Genomic DNA, 18,641 nt, shown 5'->3' on the forward strand with positions numbered 1-18,641 from the left:
CTAGTTTAGACTAGCCCAGAGAGTAAGCGACCAAATATTATTTTTAATTGTTTTTTTAAAAAGGTTCAAGATGCTTGTCTCAGCTGTGCTTTCATAACTGAATTATTAACTGCCAAAGGGCAGACACTTTGCCTATTATATTAAATTTGGTGAAGAAGAGAACAATAGGAGCTGTAGCTGGAGGAGAATTTGAAAGTCTGTTTATTCCAGCTGCTCCTTTAGTTCTCTCTAAAATATCTCCCATTAAGCATTCTCAAGCCTGGGCTGCAGCACATCAAGGTTTGTTGAACTTGCTTGTGCACAGCAGGACATTAAAAAATACCCACCAATGGTGCTGCTGTGATAAACACACTTCAGTACAAAAAATGCACTTCCTCATTTCTTTCTTGTCACCTATTAACAGTCTTGGGGTGGGGGGGTGGGATGGGGAGAGAGAATTGCATTTTAAAATACATCTTCCACTCTATTTCCAATGTTACTTTGAAATTCAGGACATGGTCTCTAGATAGGATGCATATGAAATATCTATATATATATTCCAAAAAGGACACTAATAAGCTCACTTACTGAAAGCAGCCAAAGGGCAAAGACCTGATTTTCATCACCTGAGAGGTAATGTTATTTACCTCCCCTTAGTGGATCATGTGATTTTAAATTGCTTTGTTTTTTGCTTTCTCCCAGGAGAAGGTTAGATAGGCTGTATTTATCTCTCCTTCCCTGCCCCATGCTCCTTGTGACCACAGGCACAGAAACAACTGGCCTGAGTTTGCAATGTAATTTGTGGCCAAGGAGGCCTGTGGCCCTCGTGGGAATCGGGCTCCTGGCTTTGGTACCAAACATTGACATTAACAAATGACTAAAGACTCCTATGGTGATTCTGTTGTGGATGAAACAATTCACTGCTGCTTCTGTTGGTATCAATGTTATCGAGGAATAGTAAACGTGCTGCTAACAGGGAAGGCTGACACCTGGCAACCAATCTATTCAAGTTCTCATATGCTTCTTTCTGTTGGTGTGGGAGTTCCGAGTGCAGAAAGGTAGCTGCTTCTGGTGTTTTGAAAGGAGAGTTTGCTCTTGCCTCTGAGGATAGTAAACTAGGGAACATTCTCTACACAGTGCACAAAAATGTAGATGATATCGTAAGATACTGTTAATGTAAGCCCTTATAAGTCCTGTGTGGTGGTAGAGGCCCCAGAATTCTAATGAAGGATGGAAAGAAAGGAACTGGAGGCAGTCAACAGGGGCAGATGATGTGGCCAGAACACCAATCTTCTGGATAAATAAAAAGAATGACTCCTCTGCTTCTAAGCAGCCTCTGGGCCAGGCACATTTCCTCTGAGCGCTGGCCTCAAGCTTTGGGAAGGTGGTCGTTTTCTCCAGATAGGAGTGGGCCCAGTGGTAGAGGAAAGCAAGGACCATCAATCCTCAAAACTTACTGACCTATTAATGGAATATTCCATACTCAGGAGAAATTCTTACATAATTGGTTATTTTCATTGTCTTTACAATAATGCCAGTATTTACTATTGTATGGATTTTTAGGCACTGGATACACACCAAAAGTTTTTGTTTTTGTTTTTGTTTTTTTTAAGAATTAGTAACCAAGGGGCTGGGGTTGTGGCTCAGTAGTAGAGCACTTGCCTAGCATGTTCGAGGCTCTGGGTTCCATACTCAGCACCACATAAAAAATCTAAAACAGGAGCAGGGATTGTGGCTTAGCAGTAGAGCGCTCACCTAGTACAGGCGGGACCCGGGTTTGATTCTCAGCACCACATAAAAATAAAATGCATTGTGTTGTGTCCATCTACACCAAAAATACTAATATATATATATATGTATATATATATATATATATATATATATATATATAAAACAAAATTATAAAACATAACATTTATTTTTTTAAAAACTTTAAAAAAAAAGAATTAGTAACCAAGGCAGGCATGGTGGTGCTGGGATTGTATTCCCAGTGACTCCAGAAGCTGATGCAGGAGGATTGTAAATTCAAGACCAGCCTCAACAATTTAACAAGGCCCTGTCTTAAATAATAAATTAAAAGGGCTGGGTATGTAGCTCAGTGGTTAAGTGCCCCTGGGTTCAATCTTGGTGCCAAAAACAACAACAACAACAAAACCATAACATGTACCTTTCAGAAAGTCAGAGTGTACAGTTCCCCCATATATTTGCTCTCTGTTATCTCAAATGGATTCCAAATATATGTGACCACATTATGGCTACGTTTGTTATCAGTTTGCCTCATGAAGGGATTCTTAAGTGTTCTATATATTTTTATTTTACTCAAATTTCACAGCAGACCTATAAAGTACATGTTATTATCCCCACTTTAAAGATGAAGAGACTGAGAGTTAGATTAAATACTTTTCTGGAGGGCACATAACTGGTCATGGTGACTTTGATTTGACCCCAACAATGTGATACAAAACCCCAACTCTTAACTATTATTCTATACAAAAGAGCAATGTATACAACGTTAAGATGAAAGAGATAAAATGTCCTCTTTTAAAACTAAGAAAAACAAATGTAGCTATTCATAAGTTATTGATAGAACCAAATAAGATAATATATGTAAAATGCTTAATAATGGTGTTCAGCCCCTAGTGTAGTGGCCCTTGAATAGATGTTAGCTGTCACAATTGTCTTTAAGGTGCATGTTAGGTATTCCAAAGGCTTTGGCTCACTTTGTTCTCTAGGAAGCCTGCTGGGAAGGTAGCATCATGCCTTTGGTGAATAAGCACAGTAATTGCAGGCCTTGGAGCCCAACCTGGGTGGCACTTTGAAGATGAGATTAAAGTACTAGCCTATTGCTGCCAAGTACCAAGCAGGGCAAGGATCTCAGTGTTTGGCAGGTTTTCTGTTCCAGCCTTCTCTCTGACAACAGGGTTTTCTCAGTGATCTGTTTTATAAACATGTCAATTGCTACTTGTTTTTCTTTTCTTGCCCCCGCCACCAGGAGGGTCCTAAGCATGTGCTCTACCAGTGAGCTATGTCCCTAGCCCCATGCTATTTTTTTTTTAAACCATGGATTCAAACTATGGGCACTCGGAAACCATGGAGCTGCATCCCCAGCTTTTTTTTATTTTTTATTTTGAGACAGGGTCTTGCTAAGTTGCTTAGGGCCTCACTAAATTGCTGAGGCTGGCTTTGAACTTGGGATCCTCCTGCTTGGGCCTCCCCAGTTGCTAGGTTACAGGTGTGCGCCACCATGCCCAGCCTCATGCTTTTTTTAAATAAGTAGAATATTTAGAATTTGTGCTCTGCTACCTTCTAACACTAACAATTACATTTTCCAGTTGTCGTTTTTTTAAAGAATATACCTCACCTCTAACTTTAGAGAGCCCTGAAGGAGTTGCAATAGCGGATATAATGGCTTCCTTTCCTTTTGTGCACACAGAGACCTCAGGGCCCAGGGAGTACTTTGGACTTTCAGACTTATGGGGACACCATGTGCTCAGTTTCCTTACTGGCCTAGAAAGCAACTGCTCAATGGTTGTTGGAGACCAAATATTTGTGTCCTCTCCAATTTTTTTTGCTGAAGCCTTAACCCCAGCGTGATAATATTTGGAGAGGGGACCTTTGGAAGATAATTAGAGTTAGATGAGGTCATGAGTGTAGGGCCTTCATCATGGGATGAGTGCCCCCACAAGAAGAGATACCATGAAGCTTACTCAACTCACCCAGGCTCTGCATAGTATTTTGTTAGAGCAACCTGAGCAGACTATATATATATATTATATATAATATATATATATATATATATATATATATATATATATATATATATATATATAATATATATATATAAAATAGAGTGGTTATCTCCTCCTTAGGGAGCCTTTTAAAAAATTGGAAAAGAAGATAATACCAGCACAAGTGAGCACTGCCTATCTATTATTTCTCTGCTAGACAAGTTGTTTTTAGCTCTGTAGGAGATAACATATGAAATATCAAGATAGGAGAGAGGTTAAATTTCAGTTTAAAATATAATAGACATGATGGTGATAGATGGAAAATTCCCAAACCTAAAGGAGGCTCCTCTGGCCTGTGATAAAGGGTTCCCCTTGGTGCATTTCTGTTGTACTTTCTTTGATCAACCTGCCTAGTCTTTCTCTGATGGTTTAACTAAGATGAAGTTGGTCAGTGTGTATCTCTCTCTCTCCTCCCTCCCTCTCTAAAGCACTGCATTTATTCATAATAGGCTCGTTTTGACATATATTCATAAATGCATATAATATAGTTTTCTCCATTTCAATTTATAATACTGATCCCTTCCCTTTCCTCCTTCCTGCCAGATCTCCTTCCTTTAATCTATTTGTCTTCCTTCTATTATTTATTTTTTTAACTGGGCATATGTATTTGTTTTATATGTATAAAATTGGAATGCACTGTGATATATTCATATATGCACCTAGCATAATTTGGTCAACTTTATTCCCCAGTTATTCCCCTTTTAGCATGTCTCTTATCTAGTTATTTTGGTTGTCAAAATACAGGCAAAATTCAAATAAGCATTTTTTTCTTACACTTTTACTGTTTTTCTAACATAGTTCTATGGTTTCAATATCCACCAAGTGGGTAAACAAAAGAGTATCCACCAAGGGTCCCTGGTATTTGAAAACTTCATCCACAAGGTGGCAGTATTTGAAGGTGGTTGAACCTTTGAGAAATGTGGCTAGAGAGAGGATCATGGGCCAATGAGGGCATGCCCTTGGAGGGGATGTAGGACCTCTCTCTCTCTCTCTCTCTCTCTCTCTCAATGAAAGTGCTAATACATTTGCACATCTCCACCATGATGCATTACAGCCAAGAGAGAAGACCCTTAACAGAACTAAGCCAATGCAAGCACTGTGCCTGTGAACCTCCTAAACTATAAGCAAATTAACCCTTTCTCTTTATAAGTTAGCTGTCTCAGATATTTCATTGTAGTAAATCTCACTGAAACATACAGTATATCCTTCTTTATGTGTGTATGTACACATATAGAGAATTTCTCGATAAGAATATTATAGTCAGATAGAAAAGATGATTCTTTTTTTTTCCTAAGTATTTTTCTATGAATGTACAACATGCTATTGCCACATTCTAGTTTTAACAAGCCAAGGATAATGTCTAACGATTAATTCTGGATACTGAGCAGTAATAATATACAGGGCAGATGGTTGGTCATAATACAATAGTTTTTTGAAAAAGAAAAGAGAGGCAAGGTGGGCACCTCAGCAGTGGAGTGCTTGCCTAGAATGTAAGAAGCTCTGGGTTCAATCCCCAGCATTGCAAAAATAAAAAAGACAGAAACTTCAGATGTTATCATGGAAGTTTAACCAATATTAAACTCTTGACACATCATCCTTACATTCACCAAATATTTCCCATTCTCCCAGTTCTGGAGATGTGGTAAGATTGCATGACCTGCATCCCCTCAGAGTTGATTTGGTCCATGTGACTGTAGCTGGCCAGTAAGCTGTGAACCATGTGAGCCACTTCCAGGCAAGAACATTTCATTTGCTAGTAAAATACCCTCCAGAACATTCTCTTCCTCCTGGAGAACAACAAATGGCCCAGAGGGACTACTGTGAGCAGAGACCCTGCTGACTTTCAGATGGTAGATGGTAATATGCAAGGGAAATAGCTCTTTTTTTTCCCCCAAATCATTCAACTTTGGGGTGGAGTGGTAAGTAGGGCCTTTTTGTTAGTGCAGCATAATCTAACTTGTTCTGACTAACATGATTATACTCAAACTTCAGATAGTAACTCCCAGTGGACAAAGGAATAATGGCATGCTTACAAAGGAATTAGTGCCTAATAGTGACCATCATTAGTTTTCTTTATACCATTCCTAAGGGGAAAAATGACCAAAGAATTCTCTACTTGTCTTCATTAGTTTTTGTATAAAATAGTTCTATGTATATGGCTATGTCAAGTGGTATCTTCATAAGAAGGAGAGAGAGGGGGTGGGGAGGGAGGGAGAGGAAGGGTGGAAGGGGAAGAGAGAAAGACGGTGGCTAAAGTGACTCATGCATTTTGCTAAGTGTGCAGTATAGACAGCTACAGTGACCCTAACCATTTGTAGACTGACCAGTGTTAGAATCCCAGGATTCACTCTCTAGGCCAGAGAGAATATTTAAGGAGCCTTTAACAAGTTATCCATCCTATACCGGTTTAAATGCTTACGAATAACTGTAGGGCTCCTTATGTTTGGTATTATTAGGCAATGTATTTTTGTAAGCCTAAAAAAAAAAAAAGAAAGATCTTCACTCAGAGAAGTATTGAGTGACTACATACATAGATGTTTCAACTTTGTAATCTTTATTTATTTTCATTTTCCACAACTATCCTTTGTAGTAAACTCTGTTACCCTTCTCATCACGACTTGTCCAAGATCACACAGTTGCTAAGGCCACAGCTGGGACTTATGCTATGAGAGCCTAAAGCCAGCACCCATAGTGGTGACCCCAAGCCCTCCTGCTTCAGGAATGACAGTGAACAGAGTGCTGGGAGCCTCCCAACAACAATTTTGTCATTTGTTTGTGGACTCAGGAATTCTGAGAACTGAGCCAGACAAAGAAGGTGGGGACTAGCAATTAGAGCATCAAAACAGCTAGAACACAGGCTTTTCCTGGGGGCTAACAGGCTTTTATTTTGGTTTGGCGTTGTTTGTTTTATACTAGGGATTGAACCAGGGGTACTCTCCCATTACGCTATATCCCAGCCGTTTTTATTTTATTTTGTGACAGTACCAGGTTAAGTTGCTGAGGCTGGCTTTGAACTTGCCATCCTCCTACCCCAGCTTCCTGAGTTGCTAGAATTATAGGTGTGTACCACCACACCAGACTAATGAACAAATTTTTAAATGAAGAGATGAGTTATAAGACATTTCATGAGACCATTCACCTGATATGCAGATATCAAACAAAACCCAAATCATATTTAAATCTCACCCAATATTTATTTCATTTACAGTTCTCATTAAATATATATATATATATATATATATCAGGCAGAACTTGGGGAATTGTAACCTAATGGTGTATTTACAGAGTTTCTTCTGATGGAGAGTAACTTGAATATTAATGACAGAGCATTCATGTTAGTACACTAATATAAATTTTATCGAGGAACAGATTTAGTTAAAGTAAGATTTTGAAAGAATGAGTTCATAAGCCCTCTCTCTCCCACAGCCCCCCTCCCAGTGCTGTTGCATGGAAAAAATAGGAAATACTTTGAACTTCAGAAAAGTTATAGAACCAATTCTACCCTTTTACTTGAGTGGGGAACTCCTTAACACACAGATTTTTGTCTGTGCTGAGGCAGGAAGATTCAAGATTGAGGTCAGACTAGGCAACTTAGTGAGACCCTGTCTCAAAATAAAATAAAAAGGGCTGGGGATATGGCTTAATGGTAGAGCACTTGCCTAGCATGCACGCAGCTCTGGGTTGCACGCCCAGTATCAGGAAGGGGAAAATGAAGAAAGGAAATGGGAATAAGCAACCATATTTTTTAAAAAACATATTTCCCTCTTCATATCTCATTTATGTGAATGCATTATGTTTGACTCACTCCTTTGCAAAAGATCTGAGCTCTTCAGCATCACTTCAGCAAAAATTGTTATGGTAATAATAGGAAGGCCTTTGATCTTGCTGATTAATATGGAGCTTGGCTAACCTGATTATATGATTCTGCCAGAAACTGGGTTTGGATCTATTAATATGGCATAATAAATTTCAAATGAAGCTTCCTTTGACTGTTTTATCCCCAAAGCATTGCATTTTATTATTCGAAAATGAGGCTCCTGTCTGTATAAAAATGTACAATTTATTTTCATTTTTTAAAAAGTAATTTTCATGTTGCTTTTCTAGGTTAACAAAATGAGACCCTTGGGCACTATAGCCGTGGATAATTCAGTAATCCAATAAATGTTTATTAAAAACTTGATATGTCACAGGCCATGTGCACTATGCTGGGTATACTATGTTGAATGTAAGAAGCAAGGTCCAGCATTATGTCTGATTGTGATGTGAGATGAAAAGCCCTGAGATTCAATCCAGTGTAAGAGACCCACTTTTCAACTCTGACTTCTGTCTTCTTGCCACATGTTGCTGGGGCCATGACAATGAACGTGAGTCTATTAGGCAGATAACAACAAGTATTTGGAAAAGCAGTCAGGCAGTTTGCAGTCTAAGCTTAAGAAAACCACAACCTCCCTTGTAATACCATTGCATTAAAATGAACTTCGAGCAACTGCAAACGTAGTGATAGAATCATTTGTTTTGATACGATCCCAGCCACATCATACTGTGAAAGAGTGTTGGGTTGGACTGACAAGACATGTAGAGTATGAACAATATGGAAAACCATGTGAAGATATTTTTCCTAATCACATTGATTAAATTTATCAGTACCCAATAACAGGAGATTGGATGTTCATATCAGAACCCACTGTACACAACTCATGTTTTGCTGTAATTACACCCAAGTACATTGTACAGTGGTCTGTGTATATTCTTGCTTCATAATACAAATTGAATCACTTTGAAGCCCTTTTTTTTTTTGTCATTAAAAGTCATGTAGCAAAGACCCACCAGAATGAAAATTCCATGGGCAGGGACTACAATTTATCATGCTTACTGCCATATCCCCAGTACCTAGTCCTGAGCCTGTGTAGACCTTTGTTTTGTTTTTGGCTGCCCAGATCTTATGAACATCCTTCCTCTGTTTAGGAAATGACTCACCTTACAGAATCTACCTCCCCAAAGCAGGAACCAGAAAACAAAATTTTCTAACCTTCCTTGTAGCTAAGGCAAATGCATGTGACCCAGGCTCCACCAAAGACATTCCAGATGCAGCTGGGCACAGTGGCACATGCATGTAGTCCTAGCAACTTGGGAGACTGAGGAGGATCACCAGTTCAAAGCCAGCCTCAGCAACGTGGCAAGACCCTAAGCAACTTAGCGAGATCCTCCCTCAAAATAAAAAATAAAAAGGGTTTGGGATTGTGGCTCAGTGATAGAGTGCCCCTAGGTCCAATCCCCAGTAACAAAACAAAACAACAACAACAACAACAAAAACTCCAGATGTACCCACAAGAGACTTCTGTTCAGCAGTGAACAGCAAAGAAAGCAGGATTTTTTCAAATCTAATTCTTCTAGCTAGGGTGACAGCTGAAGCATTGGGCTTTCTCCTCCAGGAAGCCTTGCATGACTATTTCGTACTCTCTCCAGGTTAGACAATCCTCCTCTAGGTCTACTTTTTCATTGTACTATCCCAGTGTATCACAAATATTACTAACTTTTATCGGGTTCTAATCTGCTGTAATTGTTAAGGTAATACTAGCTGCTCTAAGCAACAAACAAAAAATATATGGTGACTCAAACACAATAAAGTTTCTTTCCTAATCACACAAAATCAAAACAGAGTGCTTGGGATGAGCAGATGATTCAGGGGTGCAGGCACCTTCCACCCTGTGGCTCCACCATCTGTACCACATGGCTTCCAAAGGTGCCCTTCTGATCTGATCCAGGCTAGAAGGCAAAGGGCAAGGGGAATCTGCCCATGGTTTTATGAGCAAGGTCTGTAAGTGACCCTTACCACTTTTGTTCACTTTCTTTTGCCCAGAATTCAGCTGTATGTTTATACCTATAATTTATAATTAACTGGAAAATACAGTCTAGCTTCCTGGAGCTTCCTCTAGGAATGAGTACACTGACATTAGAAAGTTGTGATAAAGTGCTGTGTCTTAGCTTTCTTAGTCCTCTCACTTGCTTCCTCTTCTAAAGAAAAAGAATTGCTGGTGCTAAGGTCAACACAGCAATGCTGTAAATCACAGACAGATGTGGCTTGGTTCTGGATTCCTTTTACTTGGCTTTCCAGGTCTTTTTTTTGCTAAGCATTTCTGTTTGGGGGGCACATATTCATTGAGTAGTTATTTCTGAATGCTTTGCCTAAAATTGCTTTTATCTCCAGGCTCCCCATGTGTCAAATTGAAAGGGAAAGTGCTTAGCAGGCAGCCTGGGCTCCACATGTGTTCTGAGATGCTGGCACATGGAAAAGTTAGAAGGTTCCAAATCATTGCCTACTGGCCACCCACAGGCTAATGAAGGAAATGTCTTTTTATTTTCCCTGCTTCTCCTGGACCTAGGTGCCTTATCAGCAGCCAGGGAGAGCTGGGAATATGATTCTGGTGCCAGGGACCTCCAGAGCCCAGACTTGCAGAGTCAGTGGGCCCTACAGAAGCTGCTCGAGTACGGCAGAAGCTCTTTGCATCAGCAGACTGCTCTCCACAAATCGTTGACACAGTCCCCTCATTTGGGCAACTCTGTAGGAGGAAGCTATCTGGAGCTGGCCAACACGGTGAGTGTGTTTTGGTTCATAGAACACATCTTTAGGCCTGTCTGTATTCCAATACAAATATTTTAATTTTGAGCTTCAGGGGACATAGTGAGTATTGTCTTTTTCATTAAGCTAAACATTGTACCATTTCCAGCATTGCCAATAATGCTAAGTATTCCAAAGTGGCCAGCACCTAAGGACTTAGGAACTTCGATCTCATCATTAAGACCAAATTAAGGGCTGGGGATATAGCTCAGCAGTAGAGCGCTTGCCTAGCATGTGTGAGGTCCTGGGTTCAATTCCTAGTGCCACAAAGAATAAAATAAATAAATAAAAGATCAGACTCGACTCCTGAAACGTGTTTTGATTAAGTCTGGAACTTGTACAGGTTTATTTGCTGGAATATCTATAGCAGCTTTTCAATAACTAGACTGTTTCTATGGTAACAGACTTCATTGATTAAAAGGACACACATCTTTATGTTCCCTAACTTAGGTTTCACCCACTTGAAAAACAAGAAAATATTTAATTGAAAGCTTGATTATTATTTCTGCTTATACTTTTAAAATATTTTGAAAACTATGGGACAAATTAGAATTTCATTTTTAATCTTTTCCTTCCTTTCTTTCTCTCTCTCCCCCCCCCCCCCCCTTTCTTCTTTTGGTACTGGGGAATGGTGATAGAACCTGGAGCCTCACACTCACATGTGCTGAGGGCAAACCTTGTCACTGAGCTAATTCTTCTCCAGCCCCTTAGCCTTCCATTTTATCCTGAGATGATGAGTCATTACTATAGTGACCTTTGGGTGAAGAGTTATTGCTTTCTTTTAAGTCACAGCTGGGGAACAAAGGCAGGTGGCTGATGGCCTGTGCCATTTTAGGTGACATGCAGTTTACAAATTGAGATTGCTGTCCAATCAGTGTGGGAAGGTCAAAAACCTACCTGGCTTTTTGAAATTGAAGTTTGAATGGTGGAATAACCATCTCCACAACTTTGATTTATATGTATTATGGTCTGCTTTGGTGTAGACTAGAAGTTTACAAACAAATGTAAGGCAAATTCTCTAATTCAGATGTTTTTGGTGAGATATTTGAAGGAACTAACAATAATACATAGTCCAGCAATGACTAAAACACAACAGACAGATCCTAATCAAATGACATTTTGCAAAATGCCTTACCAATATTCCTCAAAACTGTTAAGATTATCAAAAGCTAGGAAAGTGTGAGAACAGAAACTGTTCATATAAGAGCAGCATAAGAAGAAAGGGTCCTAAATGGGACCCTGGATTAGAAAAAGGACATTAGTGAGATTCTGTCTCAAAATAAAAAATTAAAAAGAGCTGGGGATATAGCTCCATGGTAAAAGTGCCCCTGGGTTTAGTGCTCAATACCAAAAAAAAAAAAAAAAAAAGAACATTGGTTAAAGTAATTAAGGAAACCTGAACTGAATAAAGTGTAGACTTTAGTTGATAAACAATGTAATATTCTTTCATTAATTCTTTCATTAATTGTGACAAGTATAGCATAATACTGTAAGATGCTAATAAATAGGGAAAACTGGTTTTGGGATATATGAGAACACTCTGTCATATCTTTGTAACTTTTCTGTAAATATAAAACTATTATAAAATAGAAAATATATTAAAAGCACACACGCCATTACTACCAGGGCATGACTCCGTTTCCCAGAGTCTGTCAACACACCCACAGTTACATATTGTTCATCACTTGGCCCGCCTTCAAAAACAATCTTGCAGTTTGAGTAAAATAGTAACTATTCTCCTCACCTCCCATGTGCTCAGTAGACTAGGTAACTATTGGTAAATATGCCATCTTTCTCTGCATTGGAATTGGACATAGGCCATTCCTGTTACAGCTAACATGCAGTAAGTTGAACTTCCCTCCGTGCTACATACGCATTGCCCCCACAGTACAGTGTTATATATTAAAAATCAGTGTTATATATTAATATCTGGTGGCCTGCTTTGAAAGGCTTGGGGTTCATGGCCCACCAGTTTTCTGCAGCAAACTCACTGTTGAAAACTGTGGGGGTTTGTTGTTTCCTACCTCTGTGTGACTCTGTGGTTCTCAGCTTCTCCGTGGACTTCTGTTCTCCTGACTCTTCTGGTCAGAGGTCAGCTCAGCCCCTGGGCTTCCCACAACCAGTTTATCCAGATTGGGTGTCCCCCACCCAAATGTCTTCTCTGTGTACTGTTGGTTATTAAACTGCAAGGATGGTGCCAAGGTGGCCTTTGCAGGGCCAGCTGGAGAAACACTTACTGAACTGTCAAGCACCTGCCCATAGGGACAGCCATGAACCAGGCACCTGCAGCTCAGGTGCTTGCAGTATTCATATAAAAGCTATGACATGCAGTCAGTGGTAATGATTATTCACTGGAATACTCTGGATAAGTTAAAAGAAAAAATAAACTATAACTCTTACAAACAATTGGCACCAGATATGAATAGGGAAATAAATAAAGCTGTGTGTGCTCACTTAAGAGAATCCCTGATGAGAATTGGATCATTAATGAAAATAGAGACACCCAAGTCCTGCAACAGTGCTATTTTCTCACTGAGTGGAAAAAAAATTAAAAACAATTAATACCATTTGAATTCACAAACCTTAATAATGTCTTTGGGCCCTGTGGTTGAGAGTGTCCAGGCCCCCATTCTTCATCCCTTCCCACATCTTTACCATTTGTGATGTAACTTTGGAGTCTTCCTGTCAGACAAGTGAGAAATAATAATTGTTGTGTTAACTCTTGGGTTTGGGGTGATTTTTTTCAGTCGGAGTTGACTCAGGGTCTGCTCACAGGGATCCATGGATCGTGATTTGAGGAATACCCCTGACATGTGGCAAAGAAAGCAAATAGCCTCTTTCAGCTGCACACTTGAGCAATTCTTTTTTTTTTAATAAAATCACATTAAAATAATTTGTTTCTTCTAAAACAAATTCCTGAACTAATAAAATTAAATTCTGTTTTGTTTTTTTTTTTAAAAAAGGAAAAACTATTAAGAGTAAAAGGCATTTACCGGTGTCCAGTTAGGAAAGAGAATGCACGCAATAATTCACACAGGGACGGTTTAGAATAAAGAATTGTTAACTAGGAGCAGAAGTTACCTACTAAGGGGTAAAGAAAGCTTTTAATGAATAGAGGAATAGCACACAGAAAGAGAGCCCCTCCATCTAAGGTTGAAGTAGAGAGCCCAAGGACAGGACAGATTTGGAAGGGTCTTATCCTTTACCCAGAGCTGATTCAGACGCTGCAGAGGGAAATGGCTGTGCCCAATGGACAGCAGAGGAATTCTCTAAGAGGCTTCAGGCCAGGGCTGGCGATCAGGAAACCAACCCCCTAGAGCATCACTCCAGCTGCTGGGATGCCACCCATTAGGGCATCTACAGGACCCATCGAGTGTCATGAGGAAGGTGTCCACAGAACTGCCAAAAGAATTCACTGGGGAGCCTGCTGAAATGGTCGCAGAATCCACCAAGAGGCCCCCCCACATGGTGCCACTGAAACTTATGAGGAGTGAGGGCCTGTGGATGTCCTGCATTGCTGGCTTCCACTCACCACAGGTGCAAGCAGAGAAGAGCAACAGTCAAGGCGGGAATTCCCTTCTTCCTCCAATGTCCCTCCAGCGCCCTCTATTGACAGAGTCCAGTCCTAGTATTGCAAAACCCACAAAGGTGGATTGGAGATGAGAGACACCAAACCAGTAACTGGCACAGGCATTGTTAGCATTGAGAAGCTTCTGAGTGCTTCCTACACAACCTTTTGCCTTTGTAAGTGTTCTTTTTCTCTGACCACCAAAAACTTGTCTTCTCCTTCTACTTAAGACAGTAGGTACCACAACTTTGGGACTTAACATACTGTTCAAAATAAAAAGGCAACAAGTGGTGTTGTAAATAGAGCCCCTGTAGCAGCCATGATTTTATCTGGGTAGCAGGATATCTATCTGTGATTTAGATTAAGGGATTTATTGTAGGAGCTAGACCTTACACAAATATGGGAGCTGGTGATGCAGTCTATGCAAGTTATTGATTCTGCATCTAGTATTAAACCTGAAGTTACTATAGGTCCATCAGATTAGCAGCTAAGAATGAAAGCTGGAAAGCAAGAACAAATGAGAACCCACTTCTGTCTCTTTCCACAACCAACCGGCTGTGGGTGCCCTACAAGAGGAAATGGTGCCCTTTGTCAAGGAATAGTACACACACTTCGCCCAGGACTCCAAGAAATTGAAGGAGGAAATCTGGTGGGAGCTGGAGCCTGGTACATCAACTTTTAAGCAGTAGGTTAACAACAGTGTGTTCAGACTGCCACTGTGCTTGGTATCTGTATGGGTCGAATATTTGTCCCCTCCAAAATGCATGTTGAATGTAATTGTCATATAACAGTTCTAAATAGTGAGACTTTTAAGAGGTGATTGGAATATTGCCATTATGAAAGGGGGAATATTGTCATTATGAAAAGGATGAAGAATGGGGGCCTGGACACTCTCAACCATAGGGCCCAAAGTCATTATAAGGTTTGTGAATTCAAATGGTATTTTAATTTTAATATTGTTTTTAAAATTTTTTCCACTCATTGAGAAAAATAGCACTGTTACAGGACTTTGGTGCCTATATTTTCATTAATGATCCAATTCTCATTAGGGATTCTCTTAAGTGAGCACACACAGCTTTATTTATTTCCCTTTATTTATTTCTCTCTCTTTGCCCTTCCACTTTCTGCCATGTGATGATGCACTGAGAAGGCCCTTGCCAAATGCAACCATCTTGTTGGACTTCTCAGACTCTAGATTGTAAGTTATGAAGCATGTGCTCATTATAAATTACCAAATCTCAGGCATTCTGCCATAGCAGCATAAAACAGTGTTCTGTATCAACTTTCAGAAGATAAGAACTATGACTTCTTCATTCCTATCCTCTGTATTTACCATAGAATGTTTCCCATGGCTGCACAGAACCATACACAAAGAGAACTCAGGAAACATGGCTCCAACATAACTGAATTGACTGAGTACCAAACCACCACAGAACATGAGTGAAATTGCCAGTACAATCTGAGCCCTATTTAGAGTACTATGAGCAAAGCAACCCGAGATACTGTAGGAGTTTGGTAGAGAGGGGTTGCATTGGGAAAATATGCTGCCTGTTCTCTGATAGATTTTATTTCCAAAGATTCAGATTCCCAGAGAAAAGTGCAAGTATAAATTGTAATGTTATGAATTTTGAATAGTGATATATTTAAGTACTTTAAAGCATAAACTATAACTGCTTCATTTTTTTAGATATAGAACTGATAAAATTCCTGAGCAAAATATCAAATTCTAGATAGATTCCTTCATCCATATTACTTTTTAAAGTATTATTAGCATTATTATTTTATTAATAAATTAATTTTATTATTTTATTAAAATTATACTATCAAAGAAACTATGCACATGATATAAAGTACCTGAACCAATACAATAGAGTTGATGAAAATTAAGTTGTCATTTGTCTCCCCATCTTCCCTTATTTGCATGGTTTTCACTTTGTGTGTGTGTGTGTGTGTGTGTGTGGGTGGGGATACTGGGGACCAAACCCAGCATCTCATGCATGCTACAGAAGTGGTCTACCACTGAGCTACACTCCCAGCCCAATATTTTTTATGTATCCCTAAATTGCTTTTCATATAGGGAATTTTTAATTTCTCCTTCTGTAATTTTAAGATGTTCAATCATTGCAGAGTTGCCAAATTCTGGATGGCCATGTTGAAACCTTTGGCCTAGAGGATGTGTCCTGGCTTTGTGGTCAGAGCAAGGCTGATTGTTCCATGAGCACCCTCTTCTGGGCATTGTCCAGTGTCAAAGAACAAGAAAGTTTCCAGCACAGGACTTGCTCTTCATCTTTTAGGTTTTCAGGACAGTAAAAATAAAATATGGATTTTTTTAAAGGACTAAGATATAATCTAGAAATTTCAAAACCTTGAATTGCTACATCCAAATGATTCACTAATTTTGTAATAGAATTTGGCTATGTAGAGAAAGAGACATTGGGCTTTGTACTATTAACTATCTCACATCCCAGCCCTCTGTGGGGAAGTGCCCTGTTTCATGTTTCCCTCTAATGTTTCAAATGATGACTATGATGGCGTTTATATGCACAGATGGGCAGAGTGGGCCTCATTTCCAAGCAGATGAAGATAGTGATGTCTTACTCTGCTGCTCAAGGCTGCCTTTCTTCCTTTTTATTTAATTTGACTCCAACTTTGCCTATTTGAAGATGTAGTTTTGTTCCTAAGGGTTTATTTATTTATTTATGCAAAAGTAATTTATATCTTTAAAGGAGAAAAAAAGATAGTCACAAGTTGCGCAAGTAAAATTACACAAATTTTAAAACCAACATAGTGCTTGGCTAGCATGCATGAGGCCCTGAGTTTGATCCCCAGCAGAACACAAACAAAGGCATAGCAAGTTTTGCTATTCTGTATATCCAACAGTCAGAAACTCTAAGCCCCTTTTTCTTTCTTTCCTTTAAGCTGTTAATAAGATTTACGAATTGGAAGTTGAATTAGAATTGTATCTATTATCATGCTAATCTGATATGTGATCATAATTGTTAATATAGTTAACTTTTTTTGATGCAACATTCATAGTTATGATACTTTGGAGAACACTTCAAATCTGCACATTTCTGCCAGTACAGAACCATCTTTAAAATGTTTGTAAATGAATGAGGAATTTGTGTAGCAGCGGTGAGGTAGACTAGGGTCTTCTTTTTTGGTTTAACCACTTGATCAATTCTTGTGTTTCACATTAGTTTTTGGTTAGTTTCCTCTTTTCTTCACTCCAATTATAAGATACTAAGGGCTTTTTTTTGTTTGTTTGTGTGTTTTGTGTTTTACATTTTCCAATTGCTATCATCTTTGTTATACTCTCTCATCCAGATTTGCTACCTTGCTGTTTTAGAATCAAGGGGGTTGTTTGAAAACTCTTGTTTTTGTTTTTTGTTTGGGAGTATTTTGGTACTAGGGATTGAACCCAGGGGCACTTAGCCATTGAGCCACATCCTCAGTCCTTTTTATTTTTTGAGACAGGGTTTCACTACACTGCGTAAGGCCTTGCTAAGTTGCTGAGGCTGGCTTGGAACTCAAAATCATCCTCTGCCTCAGCCTTCTGAGCCATATTATAGGCATGTATTATAGGCATGCTTTGAAAACTCTTAATGAGAGTTATCCAAAAAAAATGGAAATAAAGCAAATAGATTGCTGAGTGTCCTTTCTAAGTTATATTAAAACACCTGATATGTCAGGAGATGTGGCTTAACTTGGCTTCCTATTTACTATTAACAAGGGCCCAGATTCTATCAATTTAGATGTTAATTTGAAGAAGGTTGGTAAGTTATCAATGATTTTTGGTAGAGTTATAAACTACTTCTTGAAGATAAACCCAAATGTTATATTTTATTTGCCCTGGTAATAGAATAACCATTTTGTAACTTTTCCATCTTCCATCATTCTTTTTTTCCCTGACTATATTTACCAGTGTCTTCTATCCGTCTTTGAATCAGCTATATCATCCTGTTGGGTTCCTCAATGAACTAAATAAATCTTGATAAAATATTGGTTCTGTTTTAATATAAAAGTAATATTTTCCCTTTTTGGAAAACTGTGACCCTCCACTCTCTTTTTGTTTGTTTATGGCTGATGAAAACAGAGCGCTAGATAGTAGTTAAAGGAAGCAAGCATTCATAGTTTCAGTCTAAGTTATCCCCAGGTGTGACCTTTGGATTAGGCCAGACCCAATCAATCTCCTGACTCTGTCTTATTTCTCACTGAGGACTTACATCCTTTTGTTCTTTGTTTTTAATCTCTTCCTCTCCCTCTTCACTCTCACCTCCCTTCTACGACATGGCCCTCTCTGTCTCTAATTTAGGTCCTGAAGCTGGCACTTCTCAGAAAGAATAGAATGAAACATAAAGACCTGTAAACTTCTTATCTCCCAAAACATCCATTATATCACTGGGAGAAACTTGGAACTAACAGTGTCAAACTCTGCCAGGTTTTACAAACAAGTCACCTGAGGTCAAGGCTTTGTCAATGTAAAAGAGAAAAGGAAGTAAATGCAAAACTAGCATTTTGTTTAAATTTTAAATTTATTTATTTATTCTAATTTGTTATACATGACAGTGGAAGGCATTTCAATTCATAGTATACATATAGAGCACAATTTTTCATGTCTCTGGTTGTACAAAAAGTAGAATCACACCATTCGTGTCTTCATACATGTACTTAGAGTTAATTCACA

At 39.0% G+C, this 18,641-nt stretch overlaps 1 protein-coding gene across 2 annotated transcripts in view; it reads left to right on the forward strand.

Annotated features, from left to right (window-relative positions):
* Mcc (MCC regulator of WNT signaling pathway) overlaps nucleotides 1-18,641 on the forward strand; it is a 466,079-nt gene that overhangs the window by 138,440 nt on the left and 308,998 nt on the right. For both annotated transcript variants that reach the window (XM_058585985.1, XM_058585986.1), the window contains exon 3: nucleotides 10,151-10,362. In XM_058585985.1, coding sequence (XP_058441968.1) covers nucleotides 10,151-10,362 — 212 coding nt within the window. The remainder of the gene's footprint in view (nucleotides 1-10,150; nucleotides 10,363-18,641) is intronic.

The sequence above is a fragment of the Marmota monax genome, unplaced genomic scaffold (genome assembly GCF_021218885.2).
Source record: "Marmota monax isolate L192 unplaced genomic scaffold, Marmota_monax_Labrador192_F-V1.1 WCK01_AAM20220418_F8-fsc00097, whole genome shotgun sequence".
Classification (NCBI taxonomy): Eukaryota; Metazoa; Chordata; class Mammalia; order Rodentia; family Sciuridae; genus Marmota; species Marmota monax.